The sequence below is a fragment of the Xyrauchen texanus genome, chromosome 4 (genome assembly GCF_025860055.1).
Source record: "Xyrauchen texanus isolate HMW12.3.18 chromosome 4, RBS_HiC_50CHRs, whole genome shotgun sequence".
Lineage (NCBI taxonomy): Eukaryota > Metazoa > Chordata > Actinopteri > Cypriniformes > Catostomidae > Xyrauchen > Xyrauchen texanus.
In genome coordinates, this window is record NC_068279.1 from 4,649,514 (window position 1) to 4,673,695 (window position 24,182).

The following is a 24,182-nucleotide window of genomic DNA, read 5'->3' on the forward strand; positions in this document are numbered from 1 at the left end:
AAGACTGACTATTGTAATGCATTACTGGGAGGATGTCCAGCAAGATCAATAAATAAACTTAAAAAAATGTTCATTCCTGCTTGGTGTTGGACTCCACTGCTATGTGTCACTGTGTGATGACTAATAGCAGCCGGTGCCAGCCAAACATCACTTCAGTCTACTACGATGGACTTCAGAGGATGAACTGATGCCAACTCCAACCATAAGACATGGGATACATCATATGCCATTGTCTGAACCTTGGACTTAGGATGCACCCCACCGAACCTCACCGGCCAGGTTGAACTGCGATGCACGTCACTGATCTCTGCCTGCATAACCTCAGTGTATTGATGGACTACACTCTTGAAATGGAATACATAGACCATCAGTTGACAACAAAGCCTTCATCGGCCAATTAACAAGGACAATTGCATCTATGTGAACTTCTGCAGATAATCCAGGATGGACTTTAAAGACATTAGTCATTAATCTTACAGTTCAAACAAAATCTTTGTTTAAACACTGACCACTTAACACTTACTAAGTTTACTCATTTTAAGCCATGACCTGCACTATACATCAGTAATATTAGCATTATATTCATGATGTTAGCCAGAGGGGAACTGGCCCCAACAGTGAGTCTGGTTTCTCCCAAGATAATTTTTCTCCATTAACCAACATCTTATGGAGTTTTGTGTTTCATCCCTCAGCTTGCACACTGGGGTTATAAATACAATTATTATTTAATGACTTATTTTTAAACACAATTCACAATCATATTTAATCAAGCTACACAATGATGACTCGAAGACATTATGGATACTAGAGATTTATCTTCTGTTAATGCCTGATTTTCTGTAAAGCTGCATTGAAACGATGTGTGTTGTGAAAAGCGCTATACAAATATAAATGACTTGCTAGAAAGACTTTGCTGTAAATACACACCTGTTGAGCAAAAACACATCAACAAACACAAATTATGGCGAAACAGAAATTAAAGGGGAGACGTAAAAACATTAAAGAGAAAAAAATGCAACAAAATTAAAATTTAAATAATAGACTTCTGCAAAAATTAATAAATAAATACATGTAAATATACAACTTAAAATGAAGCGTCTGTCATTCTTTTTATTTCATGAATAAAATCAGTAAGTCACATTTTGATGGCAAAATGATTGGCTTTTTAAACATCAAGGCAGAACAATTAAGAGATACATTTTTACAGACATCCATGTCTTACATGCAAAAAAACCCAAACGTAATAAATTAAAAGCTAAACAAAAATAAAAACAAAGAGCTACAGTAGCTAAAAAAAAGTCTTTGGGGTTCATAAAAGTTTGTAGCTAGAAGGAAAAGAGAGGCTGAGACATTAAAGAGAAACCTCTGATTAATAATAATAAAAAAACAAACATATCACTTTGTCCTTCCACTACTATAGCAGCCTAAAAACCTCACAGTGCAAAGATTACTTCAACAGAGAAAGACATTTACTACATTTTCTACAACAACCAACCTATGCAATGACAGTACTGTGAATTGACAGCTTGATGGGCTGCCCATGACAAGAAAACTTGCATTCTCGTCTGAAGCCTCAATTAGTCAGAAATCATTTTAATCTATAAATTTAACAGTCTAAATACTGATATAACAACAAAAGAAACATGAATACAGTTGCCCATCAACATTGCCTTCCTGAAGAGGCCAGTATGAGGACCAGCCTGACTGATATGGAGCCAGGTTGTGGTTTTTAATCAGTTTTTTATGCTTCAAAATGAGTCTTAAATGAGTTCTAAGTCTCCTTGTCTTACCTGTAATGAGAATGATACTGTAAGCTTAACCAGCCTCAGTGCCCACCGAGTTGGTTCAGCAAACGATTTGGCATTTGGGCTATTAACTGACAAGGCTGAGGCTAAAAAACAAAAATGGCCTCAGCTATGACTGCTTCACTGTTATTGCAGATGCTAGTGTTTTTCTTTTGTCTAATTTTAGGTGGTTTTTAAACCGGTTTTAATATTTGTATAGCGGTTTTGTACAGTAGATGCATTTATTGATGGTATCCCTTTCTTTTTAACAGGTTAATGTGCATTAAGGGTTTTGGCTGCAGTGGTCAATTCGAGGTGAATTTGTTGCTTGAATTTTACATTCAAGATGAATTGTTGCCATCTTTTGCTGATGTTTAGTCGCAGGTGTTCAGTTGGTGCAGGTGTTGATATTTTTGCCATCAGCTGCATCATCCACCAGAGACAGATGGTAGTCAGTGGCCAGAGTGAAATGTGAAATGCATCCCACTAAACCACGCATGTACTGCCTGTTTGTGTGCAGCGCGATCTCCTTCATCCCACCTGGAAAGATATCATCAAACCTTTAACTGTGAACTTGAAACCATCACCAGAACTAGTGATATACCATATACAGTATCTGCACTTTGAGCTACAATCATGCATATATATAACCTCATTATTATTATTATTACTATTATTATTATTTCTATCAGCATCATCACTGATATAATCATCTTTATCCTTATAGTTAACTCATCATTATTTTCATTATAATATTTCCTACTTACCGACGTAAAGGTCTCCGTTAATGTTTAACTGTCTCATTTTCCCGGGAGATCTGGCTGTTTTAGCTCCATAATCATCAGCGGTGAGTTTACCAGATTGTCCATCCCTTTAAACACAGACAAATGTAAAGACCTGTTGACCCAGAAAGGACTACACTTTGTTTTAAAAGGTGAAGTGCTTAGTTTCTGTGCCTCTTATGTCACCAAATGGACAAGCAAAAATGTATTTCAAACAGGTTTCCCGAACACTCCCTCTGCTTACACTTTTTGGGTAAATGAACCTATAAATTGCCTACTTACAGTTATCTCTCCAAATTAAACTACGTCTACGCTCTGGTCTAAGGAGGTTAAATATTTATTTAAAAGTGCAGTATGTAAGATTTAGAAACCCTTGTTATTAGTGCCACCTGTGGTTGTCATGTGAACTGCAGCCAGCTACCTGTTGCTCGTGCTCGTGCACACACTCCATAGGGGCGCGAGCATCGACCAAAACAATGACTGTATATTATATTTGACTCTCCAGTTGTAACATCCAAGGTTGTTACCACTCCTACCAACCACCAGAGGGAGCCCTCTCCCGAATACTAATTCTGTACCGTTTCTTCATTGGTTACTTACTGTTTGAACGACATAAATACAATGCTGTTTCCATTGCTGATTGTTTGCATGTTATGACCATTGCCTGTTTTCCTGGATTAAAATTTTTGTTGGATACCCCTTTGTTTTGTTTGCCTTGTTGGACTGTCTTTTTGGTTTACATGATTATACCGCCTGCATAACGACTACCTCTATTTGCCTGCCGATTTGTATTGTTTGCTTGTGTTCTAATAAACTTCCTGTACATGGATCTTAACACCGTCTCCATGGCCAGTTCATTACACCAGTGCTTGAACAGGGCTAAACAAAGTGTGGATATAGGTCTGACTATACGAGACTGTAGTTTGAAGTAATCACTTTTCTTTGCATGATACATTGATTGTATTTATACGATAGCCTATGTTGGCGTTAGCTAGCTAGCTAGCTTTATAAATAGCTGTTAGCTAAATTTGGTGGATAATCTCTAAGATAACGTTACATATGGCACTATTCCACTGCGTTAAGCTGCGTTCACACTGCTAGCGACTTTGTCGCTGCAGGTCGCTGGTAGCTGGCGGTTAAGTCGCTAGTGGGCGTTCCCACTACTGGTTGCCTAGTAACGTTTATAAATGACATTCACGGATGTCATTCCATTGCTCTTGACAGCAAATCGCTTTTCTTGGCGCTAAAAGCAAACATTTTGGAGGGAAAAGACTAAATATAAATGGAATCGGCACATAAAATGCTTTATATCAAAGATGAATGAGAAACAAGGTGTGCTGTTTGCCATAGCGGCTGTTTATCTGCGGCGAAAACGCAAACGCCAGTCTGTCTGGGTCCACAAAACCATTAAATCTCGGCGTCAGCATGGCGAGTACCACCGGCTGGTGCAAGAGCTGCGGATGGATATACCATATCCATATCATAGAGCACTGGAAAATTGCTAACAGCAAGAATTATCCTTTCATCCATCTTTCCGTTACTGCAGGAGCTGAGAGAGAGAGAGAGAGAGACTTGACTTTTAAGGGGTCTATTTATTTGCAAAAAAATATATATATATTTTTTTTTTCTTTTTTTTTTTTTTTAAAAGCGTTAATTTTTCACATTAACAAATTGTACAAGATTTAGATTTATAAAAAAAAAAAAAAAAAAAAATTATTATGTATACATATAAATAAATAAATAAATACGTTCCAAACACAGATACACTTAAATATACAATTCCAAGCAACCATCATTATCAACATCACAAATACATTGATTAACCCCCATTTATATTTAAACATTTCCATGTCTCCAACCAATTTATAGAAAGTAAATTCAATTTTAATGCGAGATTTCAGTAAACCCTTTAAAATGGACACCACATCAGTTGATGCATCACCACTCAACAGCTTTTTCCGTGACAACCATATGGCCAATTTTGCCTGCCCAAATAAAAAATTGATCAAAACATGAACTTCCTTTCTATTACTTCTATATTTTGGTCCATAAATGAAAAAAGTCGGTGTAAAAACTTCCCCAGAGTATTACACCACTCTTCCAATCTATTAAAAAGGTGTTGAAGCCTTTCACATTCTAAAAACAAATGAAAAACTGTTTCCTCTTCTCCACATAAAGGACAACCCCTCCCTGCCTGTGGGTCAAAATGTGCTCTGTGTCTGTTCAGTAGCTATAATCCCATGTACAATTCTCCACTGCAGATCTCCAGATCGCTTCTCAAGGGGTGGTTTGTACACGGACCGCCAGCTACCTTTAGGGAAGCGCCCAGCCCAAACATCTCCTGCCATTTTGACTCTTTGACACTCTCTAGTGATTTGAGATGCCGTATTTTAACACATAAGGTATAAATGTCTTTCTTTCCAGCATCTCGAAACAGAACCAGCTGTGGTGTCTTAAAGGATAGCAAGCAACCCTCCTTTTCTTGCCATGTCCCAGCCTCAGCAGAGACACTCAGCTCTGGAAACACACATTTGTCCACCTCCTCTTCAAAGGTTTCTAGTGCCAGTCTATAATCCTGTGGCAGAGACTCTAAAATCTGATCCAACACTTTCTGTGCTAATCTGATTGATCTTAGTCCCAATTTAAAAGCCAAACTTTCAGCAGTTATCCATTTTTGTCTTTCCATTAAATGTCCAATCTTTGCAATTTTTGCTTCCCACATGGCTTTTCTGAGGGTGTCTGATTTAGAAATGTCCAAGTCTAATTCAAGATTAAACAATAGCGGTTCTTCTGTCAGCCATAATTTCTGTGTCCCGTCTCCACTCCGTGCAGACCTAAAAAGTGTCCATGATCTTAAAATTGATCTATAAAAAGAGCTCAGTCCAGAAAGGTCCAGTTTATTAATTTCCATAAGGAAAAGATGACGGTCTAGACCCATGTTTCCCGCTCTCCTCATGAGTGCACAAGCAATTCCAGCCCAGCTCACCTCTTCTCCATACAGCAGTCTCTGTGCCGTCTGGATTCTGAAGGCCTTTATTCTAGTCGCGACATCGATTAGCCCCTGGCCTCCTTCATGTGTGGGTAGATAAAGAACCGCTGCCTTCAACCAATGATGTCCTGTCCAGAAAAACTCCACCAGTTGCTGCTGAATTTCTCTTACCAGATCTTCAGGAGGTTCAAGTATTGCCATTTTGTGCCATAACGAAGATGCAACCAAATTGTTACAAACCAGTACCCTCCCCTGTAGGATAGCTGGGGTAGCAACCATTTCCAATTAGACAACCGAGCACACACTTTCTCCACTAGGCCCTCCCAGTTTTTTCTTTTGTACTCTTCTGTCCCTATAAAAACCCCTAAGTATTTAAAACCTGCTCTTCCCCACTGTAAGCCACCAGGAAGTACTGGACCTTTAACATCTTTTCCACACCACAAAGCATCACATTTACCCCAATTTACAACTGCTGAGGAGGCTTTACCATAACACTCTAAGGCCCCCTTAAGCATCTGAATGTCATTTTGTTCCCGTATTATAACAGTGACATCATCAGCGTATGCGGAAAGTTTAATATTCGAGATTGCAGTGTCAACCTTTAGACCCATTAACTCTTTCCTCAACTTACACAGAAAGGGTTCGATTACAATACTGTACAGTTGACCTGAGAGAGGACAGCCCTGTCTGATACCTCTTTTTACATTTATAGGGATACTCAAGCCACTAGACATTTTAATCATACATTTTGCCTCAGTATATAAGAGTTTAATTTTTGAAATAAAACTATCCCCAAAACCAAAAGCCTTCAAAGTATCAAAAAGAAAAACATGGTCAACCCTGTCAAAAGCCTTTTCTTGATCCAAAGATAGCAGACCCACATTTACATCATTACAGTGGGTAAAATCAAAGACATCCCTTATTAGGTGAAGATTATCTGTAATGGATCTATTCTTTATACAATAAGATTGATCCTTATGCACAATTTCTTGTAGCACCAAATTCAGTCTATTGGCCAAACATTTAGAGAGTATTTTGTATTCAGTGCATAAAATCGCTACTGGCCTCCAGTTCTTTAAAAGTGTCAAATCACCCTTTTTTGGGAGCAACGATAAAATAGCACGTTGACAACTTGTTGGAAGAATTCCATCAAAAAAGCATTTTTGCAATATTTTAAAATAGTCTTCACCAATAGTGTCCCAAAAGAATTTATAGAATTCACCAGGAAGTCCGTCGAGTCCTGGAGTACGACCTGAAGAGAGACCCTTTACGGCCGAAGTTACTTCATCGAAAGTAAGCTCAGTCTCTAGAGAAGCCTTTTGTTCTTCAGTTAAGACCGGAAGATCCTTGAGCAGCTCATTCCTGCAGTGTTCATCTGAACTTTCAGCAGAGTACAAATTTGAGTAAAAAGACACAGCAAGTCTACGCATCTCCAGCGGATCTGAGGTCACATGTCCGTTGTCATCCTTCAACGAGTACATCTGTTTTTGTTGGCTCTTTTACGTTCCAGATTAAAGAAGTAGGTAGTAGGAGCATCCATGTCTTTTACAGTCAGAAAGCGGCTTCTTATGAGAGCTCCTTTAACTCTTTCATTTAAAATTGAGCTTATTTGATTTTTTTTTCCAGTCCATAATTCTTTTAGATTATCAGCATCATTATCAGTCATTTTTTTTCAATATCACAAATCTCTCTTTCCAGCCACTCCAAAGTTTTTCTTAATTGAAAAGAGGAATGAGATGCATATTTTTGGCAAAAATCTCTAATATGCACTTTCCCGACCTCCCACCACTGTATAATACTTTCAAAAAGACATTTTTCTGTTTTCCAGGTCTCCCAAAACAATTTAAAAGTTTCACAAAAATGTTTATCTTCCAAAAGTTTTGTATTAAAATGCCAATAACAACTTCTGTGTGTGTTTTTTGCCAAAGAAACTGCAACAGTAATGAATTTATGATCAGAAATAGCATTAGGAATGATATTTACATTGACTGACTCTATTTCTCATATTGTAAGACAAATAAAAACGATCCAAACGAGCAGCAGAAATATTTTCCTTACAAACTCTCACCCATGTATATTGCTTTGTAAGGGGATTATGTTCTCTCCACACATCTAATAACCGTAACTTTTGTATAACACCAGCTAAACAGGAGGCTGACACTGCATGAGGCTCCTCCCCATTTCTGTCTAGTGTAAAATCAAGAGTACAGTTCCAGTCTCCTCCAACAACAATAAAAACATCATCTTTTTCTTCCTTTATTATACTTTCTAACCTGGTGAAAAATGGTAAACGTTTCGGCTCCAATGTTAGGAGCATAGATATTCACAAACAAAAAAATTAAATTACAAATTTCAGCCTTTACTATTAAACACCTTCCTGGCTCCACTTCATTTTTTGATATAATATTGGCTTTAACAGAAGGGGAAAAAGGACAGCTACACCGGCACTTAGATTAGTCCCATGACTCAAAACATAGTCTCCTTTCCACCATAATCCCCAATCAACTTCATTATTATGAGTGCTATGGGTCTCTTGTAGGAAAGTGACACTTAAATCCTTCAATTTAATAATTTCTGATAATATCACATTCTTCCTCCCATCCCGCATCCCATTAATATTAAGAGATCCCACCCTCAAACACTCCATTAAAGAGAAGAGGAGAAAAAAACAGAAAAGAGAAGCAAAGTTAAAAGTCATCATAGTAGTTTTGTTGTTCCCCTCGTTATTCTTTTCTCTTCCTATTTTCTTACCCTGTCTTATAACAGTTAAATGTTTTTTAAGACGGAACCTCTTTTGTTGTGAGATTTCTTCATAACTACTCGTTTTTCTTACCTTCATCACAGAATTAACAAACTTTTCAATGTCAGGGAAATAATCATCAATTTCAACCCCAGATTTTCCTTTTGTCTTATCTAAGAAAGCATTAATCTCTTCAACAGTGTATAGATCATTATCAGTCTCTCCATCTGACCACTGCTCACCCTCTTTCCTGCCATCATCAGTAAACTGTGAACACTCCTCTACCTCATCAGCAATGTTCTCCTCTGAGCCTCCTGCCTGAGCTCCCTCATCAACTATCTCTTCTAAAACTCCTTTTCTTCCATCATTCATCACAATCATATCAGAATCAGCAGCATTCTGTGAGCCAATCTGTACAATAGCATCAGTATCATTCACACCTTCAGCATTGACACTCACCTCCTCCTGTCTTTTCGCCTCCTCTATCACTCCTTCATCTTGTTCCACACTCTGCTCTACTACAGCATTATTGTGATGTTCAACAGCTCCAGTATCATCTCTAGATGTGGACGGCCTTTGCTCATCTCGATGTGTACACGCGAAACGTTTATGGCCCAAATTACCACACTCGAAACACTTCAAACTCTCAGTGCTCGCATAAATCATGAACGAGTTTTCTCCGTGATTCACACGGAAGGAAACTTCAAGAGTACGCGTGGGTGAAATGAGAAACATATAGAGCTGACGTCTAAAAGAGAGTACATGTTTGAGTGCCGCATTTTTACACCCGAGGGGAATCATTTTTACGGGACTCGCGATCTTACCGAACCTCTGCAACTCTTTCATAATCACTTCATTCGACACGAACGGAGGCGCGTTTGATATGGTGATTTTAGTTGCTGGAGCGGATAACGGGCTAACAGCAACAAACGTTTCCTTAACCCATAACCCACTCACAGTCAACTGATTTACTAGCGGTTCAGATTTCAGAAATACCACAATCGCTTTATTCATTCGTGATGCCGACACTATATTATCGAAACCGATCTGCTCACCGATAACTACGAGCAGATCCTCCACTGTCACTCCAGGCTCTGGCACACACCTGCATCCATGCCGGAGTGATAGAGCTGACCCGGGAACAGATTCCATACCGGCGTCTGTCTGACGCACGCGGTTTGAAAACCGCGCCTTACCGTTCTCTAACCTCTACCTAAAACTAGAAAACAAAAAAACGAAGGGAAGAACAAAAGAAAAAAGTAAAAATATATATATTTAGAAAAAGCACGATAAAGAAACGCACTCGCTCCCAACAAACACTCAAGCTTCTCACACACTCCCAGCATGCCCCAGAGAGAGAGAGAGAGAGAGAGAGAGAGAGAGAGAGAGAGAAGGATCACGTGAGCTCTCCCGTGTTCTCTCCTATTGGCTGTCGCTTCCGTTAGTCGCTCTTCATTTGAATAAAGTTGAACTTGTCTCAACTTTGTTGCGTCGCTGGACACGCCCACATCTAGTCGCCAATGGTCGCGACAGCTCGTGTCGCCGGAAGTCACTGTGCTCTCATTGAAAATGAATGGGATGGAGTCGCTGTCGCGCACGATGTCGCTGGCAGTGTGTACGCAGCTTTACGGTTCGACTCGCCTCAAACTTTACTCGCTTTACTTTTCCAAGCTTGCATTTCCACTGCAGTATAGTGCAACCTCAACGTTGGTGGGTTTATAGGCTGATCGTCATAGTTACGCTGCCTCTACTGCCATGACATCATCTTAAACATGACACAAACTGACCAAAACAATAACACGAACGCTAGCTGTTAGTTACTAGCACATTGTGCTGCATAAAGCAGTTGTTGAATGATGATTTTACACAAGTATAACAGATACCAGTCAAGGGCACTCTCCCTCCCATTGCTCGCCGGTTCAGATCACGTCCATTTGGTCGAACCACTTCCACTTTTCCTTGATGGTTTTGTAGTCACTTTTAAGTTTGTTGGTAGGTCCGGTGGTAGCAGTGTGCAGCCAACAGCTGAGACACTTCCTGAGAGACTTTTTAGTTTCGCTCATCGCTAACGAGTGGACCTTCTGCACCTCGTTTATTGACCACGGCGTGGTTTTACGCACAGCTATTTCTTTTTTAACAATTCGAAAGTCGCGTGAACAAATAATACTGCTATCGCTGTTGCTAACTTTAAAACTAGCGGGTTGATGTCCAGTGATGCTGGTAGTCTCCCTGACCAATCAGTGATCTGTAGGATTTTGACGTCACATTTTAGTATCGGCTCGGCTCGCTTGGAACCTCGACCGAGGTGGTACTAAAAAAAAAAGTATCAGGTACTATCCACAGCGGAAAACCCCAAAAATGTGAGTTGAGTCGAGTTGTACCGTGCAGTGGAAAAGCCCCAATAGTGTTGCAGACTGTCTGTTGACGCTTGTCTGAGGCAAGGCTCTCAGGAGCGTGCATAAATGTCACATCTTTTGGATTTTCCCGGCAAAAGCGACCCGCTCACTTTGCGTGAAAATCCGTCTACCTGCTTTAATAGGCAACCTAGGAAGGGCTAATTTTTTAAGTTGCGTTACACAAGCTGTTCACACATTGGCAAAAAAAAAATGTGTTTAATTTTTGTTCTAAAATGTAAATGCGTAAATTAAAAAATAAATATATATTTTTTGAAAGTAGATTACAACAGTATGGCACATATCTCACCTGACAGCTTTTACTCTGTGCCACCTGCCGTCACTAAAGGTTCCATTAAGGACCACATTGGCAGCTCCACTACCAAGATTATAACTGTAGAGAGAACAACAGAGAGAAAGTGAGAAATATAGGTTGATCTCTTGGCTCCAAGTATGCAAGTGTGTGTGGATACGTTTTTATGTACCTGAAAATGAGTGCTCCATCTTGAAGGCCCAGAGACAGGTAGTCACTGTTGGCTCTCATTGGACTTTCCCCTCGCCATAGTAAAAGACCATCATTGGACGTGCTCTTAAAACGCATGAACATGTTTGTCCTGGACCCCGATACCCTGCAGAGACAGTCACAATTAAACACTCCCATTTATACAAGCTCACATGCATACATGTGTTGATGTAATTTCCTGCATGCTACCATTGGCAACATTTGTACTTTTTATTTATTTATTTCCCTTTCTTTGCATTTATTTAAAACGTGGTCGCCATTTAAGCACAATTATATTCCTGTACCTTTAAAATGGCAATAAAGAGGTTGAATCTTTGAATGCAGGTTTTTGCATGTAAAGTTCCACATGCAGATAATGTAAGAACCTTACCTTTTGAGAATATCTCTGTTGTCATAGGTCAGATAGCTGCGTCCAGTGAACTGAGGAATCTCAATAGATTCAGTGACAGCTGGTCCAGCCAAACACAAAGAGTGCAAAGCTTATTAATGTCCTCTAGAGGGCAGCATACACCCAAAATACACTAAAAACCATTCTGTGAGGAAACTTCAAAGAGGGAACTAATGATAAAGCAAAGAGAAAGAGAGGTGCTTTGCCATCAGCACTTACTGTTTAAGCAATAATTCCCACACTCTGGACAATGAGAGCATAAAACAGAATAAAAGAAGCTTAAGAAAGATTTTGAAGTGGTTATGGTAAGGATGAAGTCTGCAAAGAATATCAGAGCAACATCTCAGACTAAAATATAATATAAACAATATATATATGTATTTCTTTGTGTTATACCGTATATCATTTCGTATATTTTTTTTGTTCAGCTATACTTTGCAAAGTATACGTTACATACTGTATACAGCAGAAATCATAAGGGCAGTATGTACTGTATACTGCCTATTCATTGTTTTTAAATAATATGTGTAAGTATGCTGTTTGCATACTGTGCACACTATACATACTGCAGAAATAGTATGAGTACTATGTCATTCTGAACAAATCCCTTGATTGAGATTGGAGGCATACTACATAACAAAACAAATGAAGAATGCTCAATATTTACAGTATTTTCGTTTTGATTAAATTCTAGCATTTTCTTCTGAATGCCAATAGTAAATTCACAAGCCAACTAAGCTATAACTTTGGTGATGCCATACATTTTGCATTGTTAGATCTTCTTTTAAACATCAAAATCTAAGGATTACAATAAAACCAATAACTCTCACTTTCTTCACACTAAACTATGGTGCAAAAGGTGTCCATTTGTGCCACCTGGCAGTGATTTTGCGAACAAGTCTCATATGTCTCATCAGTGTTAATTGCGGCAGTACTGCACGTGGCAATGAGGATCATTTTGGTTGACTACGTAGGCTACTGTAGACGGTAACACTCGAATATGCTTGAGTGTGTGTGTACTCACCTTTTTGACAGTGCTTCCCATCATACCCCAATGCGCAGTCGCAGTCGTAGCTGTCCCATTTCGGTCTGCATGTTCCTCCATTGGCACATGGGTTCTGCACACACGGGTGAGCTGCGTTTAACACGTTCACCCCGAAAGCCTGACCTGGATTCAGCTCTATAGTGCGGTCATTCAGTGAAATCTGCAACAGTGGGACAGATCGAACATATTATATGTTACATTAAGATTGTAATAATTTACTTGTTGGCAGAAAGATAATCTCTGAATTCAGGAGAGTTCAGCAGGTCAGCATCCTCATATTATGAGCAATGAGATAAGGATAACAGAGAGTACTAATAGGTACTAAAGGACTAGACTATGTGCCATGTGGTGTCTATATCAAGTGTCAACTGTGTAAAGTCTAGTACCTTCTGTACAGTTCCACTGAAGGGTGTCAGGATACCAGCACTAGTCTTAGTAATATCATAATTAGGAACACCTCCGATATAGAGTGGAGAACTACACTTTATCTGTGTGAATGCTCCCTGAGAGAGAGAGAGAGAGAGAGAGAGAGAGAGAGAGAGAGAGAGAGAGAGAGAGAGAGATCTGAATGAAACGACAAACATTTGTACAACTAGAAAAGAAAAGATAGTCAAAAACTATAACTTGAAAAAGTTTAAAATTGCTTTAAATGATAAAGACAGACAGGAAGACAGATAGACAGATGGATAGACAACCCCAAATGTGAAAAATGCTAATAAAACAAAAAGTAGTGATTTGTAAATTATATTCACCCTTTGCTATATTGAAAGCACTACAACTACACATTATATGATGTTTTATGATGTGAATTTAATTGCTTTTTTTAAATGTACAGTAATTTCAAATCAGATGATTGCAACACACTCCAAAAAAGTTGGGACAGGGGCAATTTAAGACTAATAACAATTTGACGAGTTGAAATAACAAGGTGATGTGAAACAGATGTTCAACAGGTGAGGCAATCGGGTTATAGTATATAAGGAGCCTCCAAAAACAGCCTACTCCTTCAAGAGCAAGGATCATTTGAGACTTGTCAATTTGCCAGCTGATGCTTCAGCAAATAATCAAGCACTTTGAGAACAATGTTCCCCAAAGACAAATTGGAAGGATTTTAAGCATTTCACCCTCTACAGTGCACAACATAGTTAAAAGATTCAAGGAATCTGGTAAAATCTTGGTCCATCAAGGGCAAAACGAAAACCACTTCTGAATGCATGTGATCTCTTATGGACGGACGGACGGACGATAAATAGATAGATAGAAGGATAGATAGATAGACAGACAGACAGATAGATAGGTAGACAGACAGACAGATAGGTAGACAGACAGACAGGCAGATGATAGATAGATAGACTGACAGATAGACACATAGACAGACAGGTAGATGATAGATAGATAGATAGATAGATAGATAGATAGATAGATAGATAGATAGATAGATAGATAGATAGATAGATAGATAGATAGATAGATAGATAGATAGATAGATAGATAGAAACACTGACAGATAGACAGACAGACAGACAGGCAGATGATAGATAGACTGACAGATAGACACATAGACAGACAGGTAGATGATAGATAGATAGATAGATAGATAGATAGATAGATAGATAGATAGATAGATAGAAACACTGACAGATAGACAGACAGACAGGCAGATGATAGATAGACAGACAGACAGGCAGATGATAGATAGATAGATAGATAGATAGATAGATAGATAGATAGATAGATAGATAGATAGATACATAGATAGATAGATAGATAGATAGATAGATAGATAGATAGATAGATAGAAACACTGACAGATAGACAGACAGACAGATACATAGACAGACAGACAGGCAGATGATAGATAGACAGACAGACAGGCAGATGATAGATAGATAGATAGATAGATAGATAGATAGATAGATAGATAGATAGATAGATAGATAGATACACTGACATATAGACAGACAGACAGATACATAGACAGACAGACAGGCAGATGATAGATAGACAGACAGACAGGCAGATGATAGATAGATAGATACACTGACAGATAGACAGACAGACAGACAGATGATAGACAGACAGACAGACAGACAGGCAGATGATAGATAGACAGACAGGCAGATGATAGATAGATAGATAGATAGATAGATAGATAGATAGATAGATAGATAGATAGATAAGATAGATACACTGACATATAGACAGACAGACAGGCAGATGATAGATAGACAGACAGACAGGCAGATGATAGATAGATAGATAGATAGATAGATAGATAGATAGATAGATAGATAGATACACTGACATATAGACAGACAGACAGGCAGATGATAGATAGACAGACAGACAGGCAGATGATAGATAGATAGATAGATAGATAGATAGATAGATACACTGACAGATAGACAGATACATAGACAGACAGACAGACAGGCAGATGATAGACAGACAGACAGACAGACAGATGATAGATAGACAGACAGACAGACAGATAGATAGATAGATAGATAGATAGATACACTGACATATAGACAGACAGACAGATACATAGACAGACAGACAGGCAGATGATAGATAGACAGACAGACAGGCAGATGATAGATAGATAGATACACTGACAGATAGACAGACAGACAGACAGATGATAGACAGACAGACAGACAGATGATAGATAGATAGATAGATAGATAGATAGATAGATAGATAGATAGATAGATAGATACACTGACATATAGACAGACAGACAGATACATAGACAGACAGACAGGCAGATGATAGATAGACAGACAGACAGGCAGATGATAGATAGATAGATACACTGACAGATAGACAGACAGACAGACAGATGATAGACAGACAGACAGACAGACAGGCAGATGATAGATAGACAGACAGGCAGATGATAGATAGATAGATAGATAGATAGATAGATAGATAGATAGATAGATAGATAGATAGATAGATAGATAGATACACTGACATATAGACAGACAGACAGATACATAGACAGACAGACAGGCAGATGATAGATAGACAGACAGACAGGCAGATGATAGATAGATAGATACACTGACAGATAGACAGACAGACAGACAGATGATAGACAGACAGACAGACAGACAGGCAGATGATAGATAGACAGACAGGCAGATGATAGATAGATAGATAGATAGATAGATAGATAGATAGATAGATAGATAGATAGATAGATAGATAGATAGACAGACAGTTAGATAGACAGACAGTCAAGACATTTTTATTTGTATAGAAATTTTCACAACACACATCATTTCAAAGCAGCTTTACAGAAAATCATGCTTTAACAGAAAATGAAACCATTATATCTATAAAGTCTTTATTGAGAAGATTGATTAATTAAGATTATGAAGTGTGTATAAAAATAAGTAATTAAATAATAATTGTATTTAGAAAACCTGTGAACAAGCTGAAGGCGACTGTGGACAGGAAAAACAAAACTCCATTAGATAGATACATGACAGATACATAGACAGACAGACAGAAACATAGACAGACAGAAATATAGATAGGCAGACAGACAGAAACATAGATAGACAGACAGACAGATACATAGATAGACAGAAACATAGATAGACAGAAACATAGACAGACAGATACACAGACAGACAGAAACATAGACAGACAGAAACATAGACAGACAGACAGACAGACAGATACATAGATAGACAGAAACATAGATAGACAGATACATAGACAGACAGAAACATAGACAGACATACAGAAACATAGATAGACAGACAGACAGATACATAGATAGACAGAAACATAGATAGACAGACAGACAGATACATAGACAGACAGACAGAAAGACAGATGCATAGACAGACAGACAGACAGATACATAGACAGACAGAAACACAGATAGACAGATACATAGACAGACAGAAAGACAGATACATAGACAGACAGAAACACAGATAGACAGATACATAGACAGACAGACAGATACATAGACAGACAGAAACACAGATAGACAGATACATAGACAGACAGAAAGACAGAAACATAGACAGACAGACAGAAACATAGATAGACAGACAGACAGATACATAGATAGACAGATACATAGACAGACAGAAAGACAGATACATAGACAGACAGACAGAAAGACAGATGCATAGACAGACAGACAGATACATAGACAGACAGAAACATAGATAGACAGACAGACAGATACATAGATAGACAGATACATAGACAGACAGAAAGACAGATACATAGATAGACAGATACATAGATAGACAGATACATAGACAGACAGACAGGCAGACAGACAGACAGACAGGAAGATGGACGGACATCAGACAGACAGACAGACAAGCAAGCAGAAAGAAAGATGGACGGACGGACGGACGGCGGACAGACAGACAGTTAGATAGACAGAGAGAAACATAGATAGACAGATACATAGACAGAGAGAAAGACAGATACATAGACAGACAGACAGACAGAAACATAGATAGATAGATAGATAGATAGATAGATAGATACATAGAAAGACAGACAGACAAACAGACATAAACATAGACAGACAGACAGAAAGACAGACAGAAAGTACCTCTGCCATGCCTTCCACTGGCCTCTGGTTGTCAACCTGTAGAATGCCATTTTTTGCTGTACGAGACACACGTAACTCATGCCATGTATCCATAGTGACAGCGTCATCACTCCTGTCAAAAAAACAGTCCTTACAGAATATAAAGTAAACCAGCTTGGACCCACAAAAACACTCACCCACACCTATCATAACACTTCTGAAGATATTGATTAAACCACTGGAGTCTTATGGATAACTTTTATGCTGACTTGTGTGATGTTTGGAGCCTCGAAATGTTGGCACCCATTCACTTGCATTGTATGGACCTACAGAGCTGAGATATTCTTCTAAAAATCTTAATTTGTGTTCAGCAGATGAAAGAAAGTCATACACATCTGGGATGACATAAGGGTGAGTAAATGATGAGAGAATTTTCATTTCTGGGCGAACTATCCCTTTAAAACCAGGTACAAATGGAGCCTATGGAAGTCAAAAATATTTTGAACAAAGCAAAATTCATTATACACACTATATACCTGATAACTGTGGCACCAGAGCCGCAGTCAAATCGAAACTCCACATATCCGCCCACCAGGATGATTGACAGGAAGTCGCGACTGGCTGCGTCATCGGTGTAGAGCAGCGTGCCATCGGGATTGGTGGGCTGGAAGGTAATCTCAAACTCCATGAAGGAGAGGTAGTTATGGGACGGCTGAGGCCAGGGGGCACTGGCGTAAGAATACATGCTTTCATTAAACTGTGGTAGAGACAACAGAAAACCTGAAAACACAATCGAGAATATGATATCAGCAGGGTTAAATCACATAAAGGAAACATAAAAGTAATCCATAAAATGCCAGTGTTAAAATTAATATCTTCAGAAGCAACATATTAAGTGTGGGTGAGAAACAGAACAACAATTAAGTCCTTTTTTAAGTCTAAATCTCCACTTTAACTTTCACTTGCAGATGTGTAATTAAAATTAAACAGGCACCACATGTGACTTTCAGATGTAAAAGTGAAAGTTAAAGTAGAGATTAAGTATTAAAAAAGGACATTTTTATTATGTTTCTCACCCACACTTATTATGTTGGTTATAAAGATATGGATTTAAACACTGGAGTCATATGGATTACTTTTATGTTTCCTTTATGTGATTTTTAGAGCTACAAAGGTATGATCACCATTCGCTTTGCATCGTATGGACCTACAGAGCTGAGATATTCTCCTAAAAACCTTTGTTTGTGTTCTGCTGAGGAAAGAAAGTCATACACATCTGAGATGGCATGAGGGTGATCAATGATGAGACTTTTCTTTTTTGGGGTGAACTGTCCCTTTAAATAAATAGTTCACCCAAAAATAGAAATTCTGCCTTCATTTACTAACCCCCATATTGTTCTATTGCCATATGTCTTTCTTTCTTCTTTGGAACACATATGGAGATATTCAGCAGAATGTCCGTCTCAGTCACCATTCAATTTCATAGTATGGAAGAATGATGAATTTAAAGTGAATGGTAACTGAGGGTCCTTTTGTGTCCCACAGAAGTCTATATATTTCAGTGACAGTGCGTGTGTGTATGCGCGCGTGTGTATGTGTGTGTGTGTGTGACTCACTTTCCTCACAGAGGACACCCTTATAGCCCAGAGGACACAAGCAGATGAACCCATCCGCCCGATTGGCAAAGCAGATTCCTCCATTGGCACATGTGACCTGCTCGCAAACACTGTTACTGCACTCGCCTGAAAAACACACAAGAGGCAAACACACTGTTAACCATGGTCAGAAATTAAGTGAGGCTCAAAATTGACATGTTAAATGCCCCCGAGATTCAAAATGTGGGTGCAAGGATTCCCTCGTAGTAGGGTTGCCACGCTGTACGGTGTTACCGGTTTACTCTGTACAAGGGACAACACCAGTGTGACATTTTATACTCTGTAAAAGGGGGAAACATTATGAATGGAACTTCCAATATCAGAACAATAGCCTAACGAATAGAATAGCTTTAAATAAAGAATAGATGCCTAATGAAGAGTTTGCGACCCATGATAGATGAACCTAAATAACACATTGAAAGCCAGATGTTCTTTACCAACATATCAAATTACACAGACAGCAAAGCACTGACAAGAGTCAAAACATTTACTCACACTTATGTCATCCCAGATGTGTGTGACTTTCTTTCTTAAGCAGAACACAAATTAAGGTTTTTAGAAGAATATTTCAGCTCTTTAGGTCCATCCAATGCAAGTGAATGGGTACCAAACTTTTTATGCCCCAGAAATCACACAAGTCAGCATAAAAGTAATCCATAAGACTCCAGTGGTTAAATAAATGTCAATAGAAGTGATATGATAGGTTGGGTGAGAAACAGATCAATATTTACTATATATTCTCCTCCATGCACAGTCAATTTCCACTTTAACTTTCACATTCTTATTCTTGTGTTATTGTTGATTCACATTCTTCATGCATACGCCCCCTACTAGGCAGGAAGAAGAATTTCAAGCAAAATTTATCTTAAATATTGACCCATTTCTCACCCACACCTTTAATATCTCTTCAGAAGACATGGATTTAAACACGTGATTCATATGGATTACTTTTATTCTGCCTTTAGGTGATTTTTGGAAATTCACCCAAATGTTGGCACCCATTCGCTTACAATGTATGGACCTAGAGAGCTGAAATATTCTTCTAAAAATCTTAATTTGTGTTCTGCTGAAGAAAGAAAGGCATACACGTCTGGAATGGCATGAGGGTGAGTAAATAATGAGAGAATTTTAATTTTGGCGTGGACTAACCCTTTAAATGTTCAAGTACTTTTTTGAGTTAGACTGTATATGGATTTCTAAGTGTGTGTGAAACTGACCAATGTCTGCGCCGCTCAATGCATTTCCTTTAGGCCAGGGTCGGAGGTCAATGGCTTTACTGTTGACGGTCAGACTCTGGACACACCCAGGAAACCCGCGATTGGTCCCCACTGCCCTCACCAACCAATAGGCATTTGGAGCTCCACCCAAGAATAAAGGAGTGCGGAATGTTATTTTAGTGTACTGGCCCTGAGAGAGAAAGATAAAATAGAGAAGTTGACATAGAGAAAGAGGTTGATAGATGCATTTTATAAAACGTATAGTCCCGGTCGTGGACTAAAAACAGTTCAATGAACAAAAATGAAATGTTGAAATGTAACTACAAATGTGAATGTAATGTAAATGCTGGTAACCAGTTTATAACCGGTTAATTGTGTTCTGATCAATTTTTCATGAAACCAAAGACCAAAGGGTTAATCACAGTACATTTGCATAATTACACCACTTCCTGTGCCTGAAAAAAATAGGTTTTGAACATAAGCGTGCACTTTGATTAGGAAGGAAACCACTAGTTTAAAAAAACAATGTTAACAAAACTTAAATAATTTGAACCGCAAAAGGTGACAGTCCAAACGCGCCCACGCAGTGTGTGCGTGCATGCAGGAGAGAAAAACACCTGTTCACCAGCTGAATACCACTAAGCAGCACAGGCAAACTATAAACTTAATTAACTCCCTGCCCATTAGGTGGCAACATGCACAAACAATCTGAATAGCTAAAAACACAACAAGAAGAATCTGAAAGTGAAAGTGGAGATTTATAGTAAAAAAGGAGCTAAATATTGATTTGTTTCTCAACCACACCTATCATATCGCTTCTGAAGACATGGTGTCTTATGGATTACTTTTATGCTACTTTTATGTGCTTTTGGAGCTTCAAAGCTTAAGTCACCATTCACTTGCACTGGCTGAACCTAGAGAGCAGAGATACTCTTAACCATAGTACAATCACTGTATCGCAAAGCCTTAAGCGGCATATTACTTTATATTTTGTGACGTGTTTGTTTATTATTGTGTATCGTGGCATTGCGTACCTGAGAACGCCCTGATACAGGAGTGTCATTGTCTATTCGTAGCCAACCATTCATGCCGTCTCTAAATATTGTGACAGTGTGCCATTGACCAATCACAATGGAGCTGTCACTCACAATCTGTGCCGCCCCCGTACCACAGTTAAACCTGTGCACACAATGATCAAGATCACTAAATCATGTATCACAATTCTAGTTCACTATTATTAATTCAAACAAAAGAAAAAAGCTGAAATAATTGTGGAGAATAAGTGCCTGGCAAGCACTGCAATTCAGATCCATGTTAAATTGGAGATACCTGTAGTGTAGTTTTCTCCGTACAAGAGCCAGCGAGGTGAAATCTCCTCTACCGTTTTCATTCTCTCCACAGTATAACAGCAATCCATCCTCCGCCTCGGCCTGAGAAGTCAAAGCAGTTCCTCATAAGCGTCTCATCGCGTCTCCCAAACTTCTACGGTTCAAAATTCCACAGTTGTTTGACATCAGGGTGTCAAAGTTTGCATGTGTCTGTGCGTGTGATTATACCTTAAACTCCAGGCTGATCTGGAAACTCTGGTAGGAGTTCTTAAGGGGCTCAAATGTCATGTGAGAGTAGCCGTAGAACTTTGGGAAATTTACCGTCAGACCTGTGAAAACAGTTTCATCACTTCCTATTTCATTTATTTCTGAAATCTTAATCTTACACTATAGTGGCTGTACATTGCATTGGTTTTACTCTCATGGAGTCTGTGATAGCACTGAAGGCAACGATTTCTTTCAGTCCATTTGGACATGATCTCTGGCCCGTCATTTCTCTCTCTGACAGTGTTGGGGTCAAAGAATGTTTCATCTCTTGGGCACGAATCCCAAAGTTCATCAGTGCCATGTTGGTGTACAGCCTCATTCAGAGTGCTAGAATATAATGCTAATCCCAAACCCTAATAGGGCGCAAGAGTTCCAGTAGTACAAATCTAATAAGTTTTTTCCATAGAAGGAATTGATTTTTGATGGAGATAAATTTAAAGATAAAATTTCAAAGACAGACCTACCATGAGCTCCGAATGGTATTTGCTTCAGTCTGCGTTATTGGAACTTTAAACATTTAATAGAAGTATTTGTGATGCTTAACTACACTACCCATGATCCTGCAGAGAAAGACTAACTAATCAGAGAATCAAGGAAAACACTTCAGCGACCGCCCACTTCCATGACGCAACCAAATCGGTCTCCCTACACTCTCAAACTACTTGGTGCATATTTTGCAATATACTTCAAATATATTGCTCCTGTACTTCTAATATAAAACTTTAAATCAATAGTTTTCTACTTTTCCATCATTTGAATTCATTCAATACAATGGCTTAGAGCTTAGGGGTGTTGCAGCATAAAGCAGTTACAAGTTACCATTGATCATAGTATAAATATTGGGCTTGTTTATCTGCACCTGTGTTTGCATAATTTGCAATACTTCATTGTAGTTCATTGCATCTTTAAGGGCATTAAGTCTTTTTGTCTGATTTTTAAATACTTTTTTTGCCTTAAATCAAAGTTTGTAATGTTGTGATTCACTTCGGAGCTGGTTGGTTTGATTCATGGCTTAAAACTCTTTTACGAATACTTTTATGCCACCCCTATGGCAAACATCCATCCATCCATCCATCTTCAACCGCTTATCCGAAGTCGGGTCGCGGGGGCAGCTGCTCCAGCAGAGGGCCCTAAACTTCCCTATCCCGAGCCAGCTCTGACTGGGGGACTCCGAGGCGTTCCCAGGCCAGTGTGGAGATGTAATCTCTCCACCTAATCCTGGGTCTTCCCCGAGGCCTCCTCCCAGCTGGACGTGCCTGAAACACCTCCCTAGGGAGGCACCCAGGGGGCATCCATACCAGATGCCCAAACCACCTCAACTGACTCCTTTCGACGCAAAGGAGCAGCGGCTCTACTCCAAGCTCCTCACGGATGACTGAGCTCCTCACCCTATCTCTAAGGGAGAAGCCCGCCACCCTTCTGAGGAAGCCCATTTCGGCCGCTTGTACTCGCGACCTAGTTCTTTCGGTCATGACCCAGCCTTCATGACCATAGGTGAGGGTAGGAACAAAAATTGACCGGTAGATCGAGAGCTTTGACTTTCGGCTCAGCTCTCTTTTCGTGACAACGGTGTGACAGAGCGAGTGCAATACCGCCCCCGCTGCTCCGATTCTCCGGCCAACCTCCCGCTCCATTGTCCCCTCACTCGTGAACAAGACCCCGAGGTACTTGAACTCCATCACTTGGGGCAATACCTCCTTCCCTATATGGCAAACATGTATGGGAAAAACACTTTCGGAACCAAGAGTGGTGGGCAAAAGTGGGCGGGCACTCTTGCACTCTATTTAAGGCTGCATGAAATTAAACTTGGACTTTTGTTGTTTGATGTCTGTTCTAAAGCGGTCTATATGCTAGTGTGCTCTTAAAAGTTCAATATATACTGTATATATATATATATATATATATATATATATATATATATATATATATATATATATATATATATATAATGCAAATTGTGCTGTATAGAACACATGCTACAGTATATAATGCTGAAATAGCAAGACTAGTATGTTGGTGTGTTATTATGAACATAACTTTTGTTTAAACTCCAATACAACCAGTGCAGAGGTAGCTGATGGAGTAGGTGATTTTTGGACAAAGACATTTTTCAAATGCTGATGTCATGACACTCATCTTATGCACATCTCGGCTGAGTTATGAGATTTTTACCAAACCTCCAATTTATTTGTGCAATTTTAACACTGCAATTCATAGCCCAGCATACACAATCTAACAACTAACTCTCAACATATACTGAAGGTATTGCATTTAAAAAATATTAAAACTAATTCACCATGTTGTCAGAGTTTCAGAGGAATAAAGCAATATCTTGTCTGTAGAGTCAACTTGATTGAGAATATGTTATTGTGCTCTCTCTGGGAAGGTTGGGCTCGAGAGAAATGTCAGGGGAATATACAGGCGCACATGAAAACTTCCACTCTCAAATATTACTCACTCCAACGAGACTTAAGAGAAGACAAGAGGAAGAGAGA

The 24,182-nt window shown here is 39.0% G+C and overlaps 1 protein-coding gene across 1 annotated transcript in view; it reads right to left on the reverse strand.

The window, feature by feature from the left end:
• Positions 1-1,186: 1,186 nt before the first annotated feature.
• LOC127642893 (pikachurin-like) overlaps positions 1,187-24,182 on the reverse strand; it is a 42,949-nt gene continuing 19,953 nt past the window's right edge. Inside the window, exons 10-24 of the mRNA XM_052125331.1 lie at positions 21,649-21,749; positions 21,422-21,522; positions 21,127-21,271; positions 20,093-20,282; positions 18,837-18,962; positions 17,757-18,000; positions 17,242-17,353; positions 13,031-13,147; positions 12,624-12,804; positions 11,819-11,842; positions 11,582-11,660; positions 11,174-11,317; positions 10,999-11,082; positions 2,552-2,655; positions 1,187-2,324 (exon numbers count right to left, since the gene is read on the reverse strand). Coding sequence (XP_051981291.1) covers positions 2,173-2,324; positions 2,552-2,655; positions 10,999-11,082; positions 11,174-11,317; positions 11,582-11,660; positions 11,819-11,842; positions 12,624-12,804; positions 13,031-13,147; positions 17,242-17,353; positions 17,757-18,000; positions 18,837-18,962; positions 20,093-20,282; positions 21,127-21,271; positions 21,422-21,522; positions 21,649-21,749 — 1,904 coding nt within the window. The 3' untranslated portion in view covers positions 1,187-2,172. The remainder of the gene's footprint in view (positions 2,325-2,551; positions 2,656-10,998; positions 11,083-11,173; positions 11,318-11,581; positions 11,661-11,818; positions 11,843-12,623; positions 12,805-13,030; positions 13,148-17,241; positions 17,354-17,756; positions 18,001-18,836; positions 18,963-20,092; positions 20,283-21,126; positions 21,272-21,421; positions 21,523-21,648; positions 21,750-24,182) is intronic.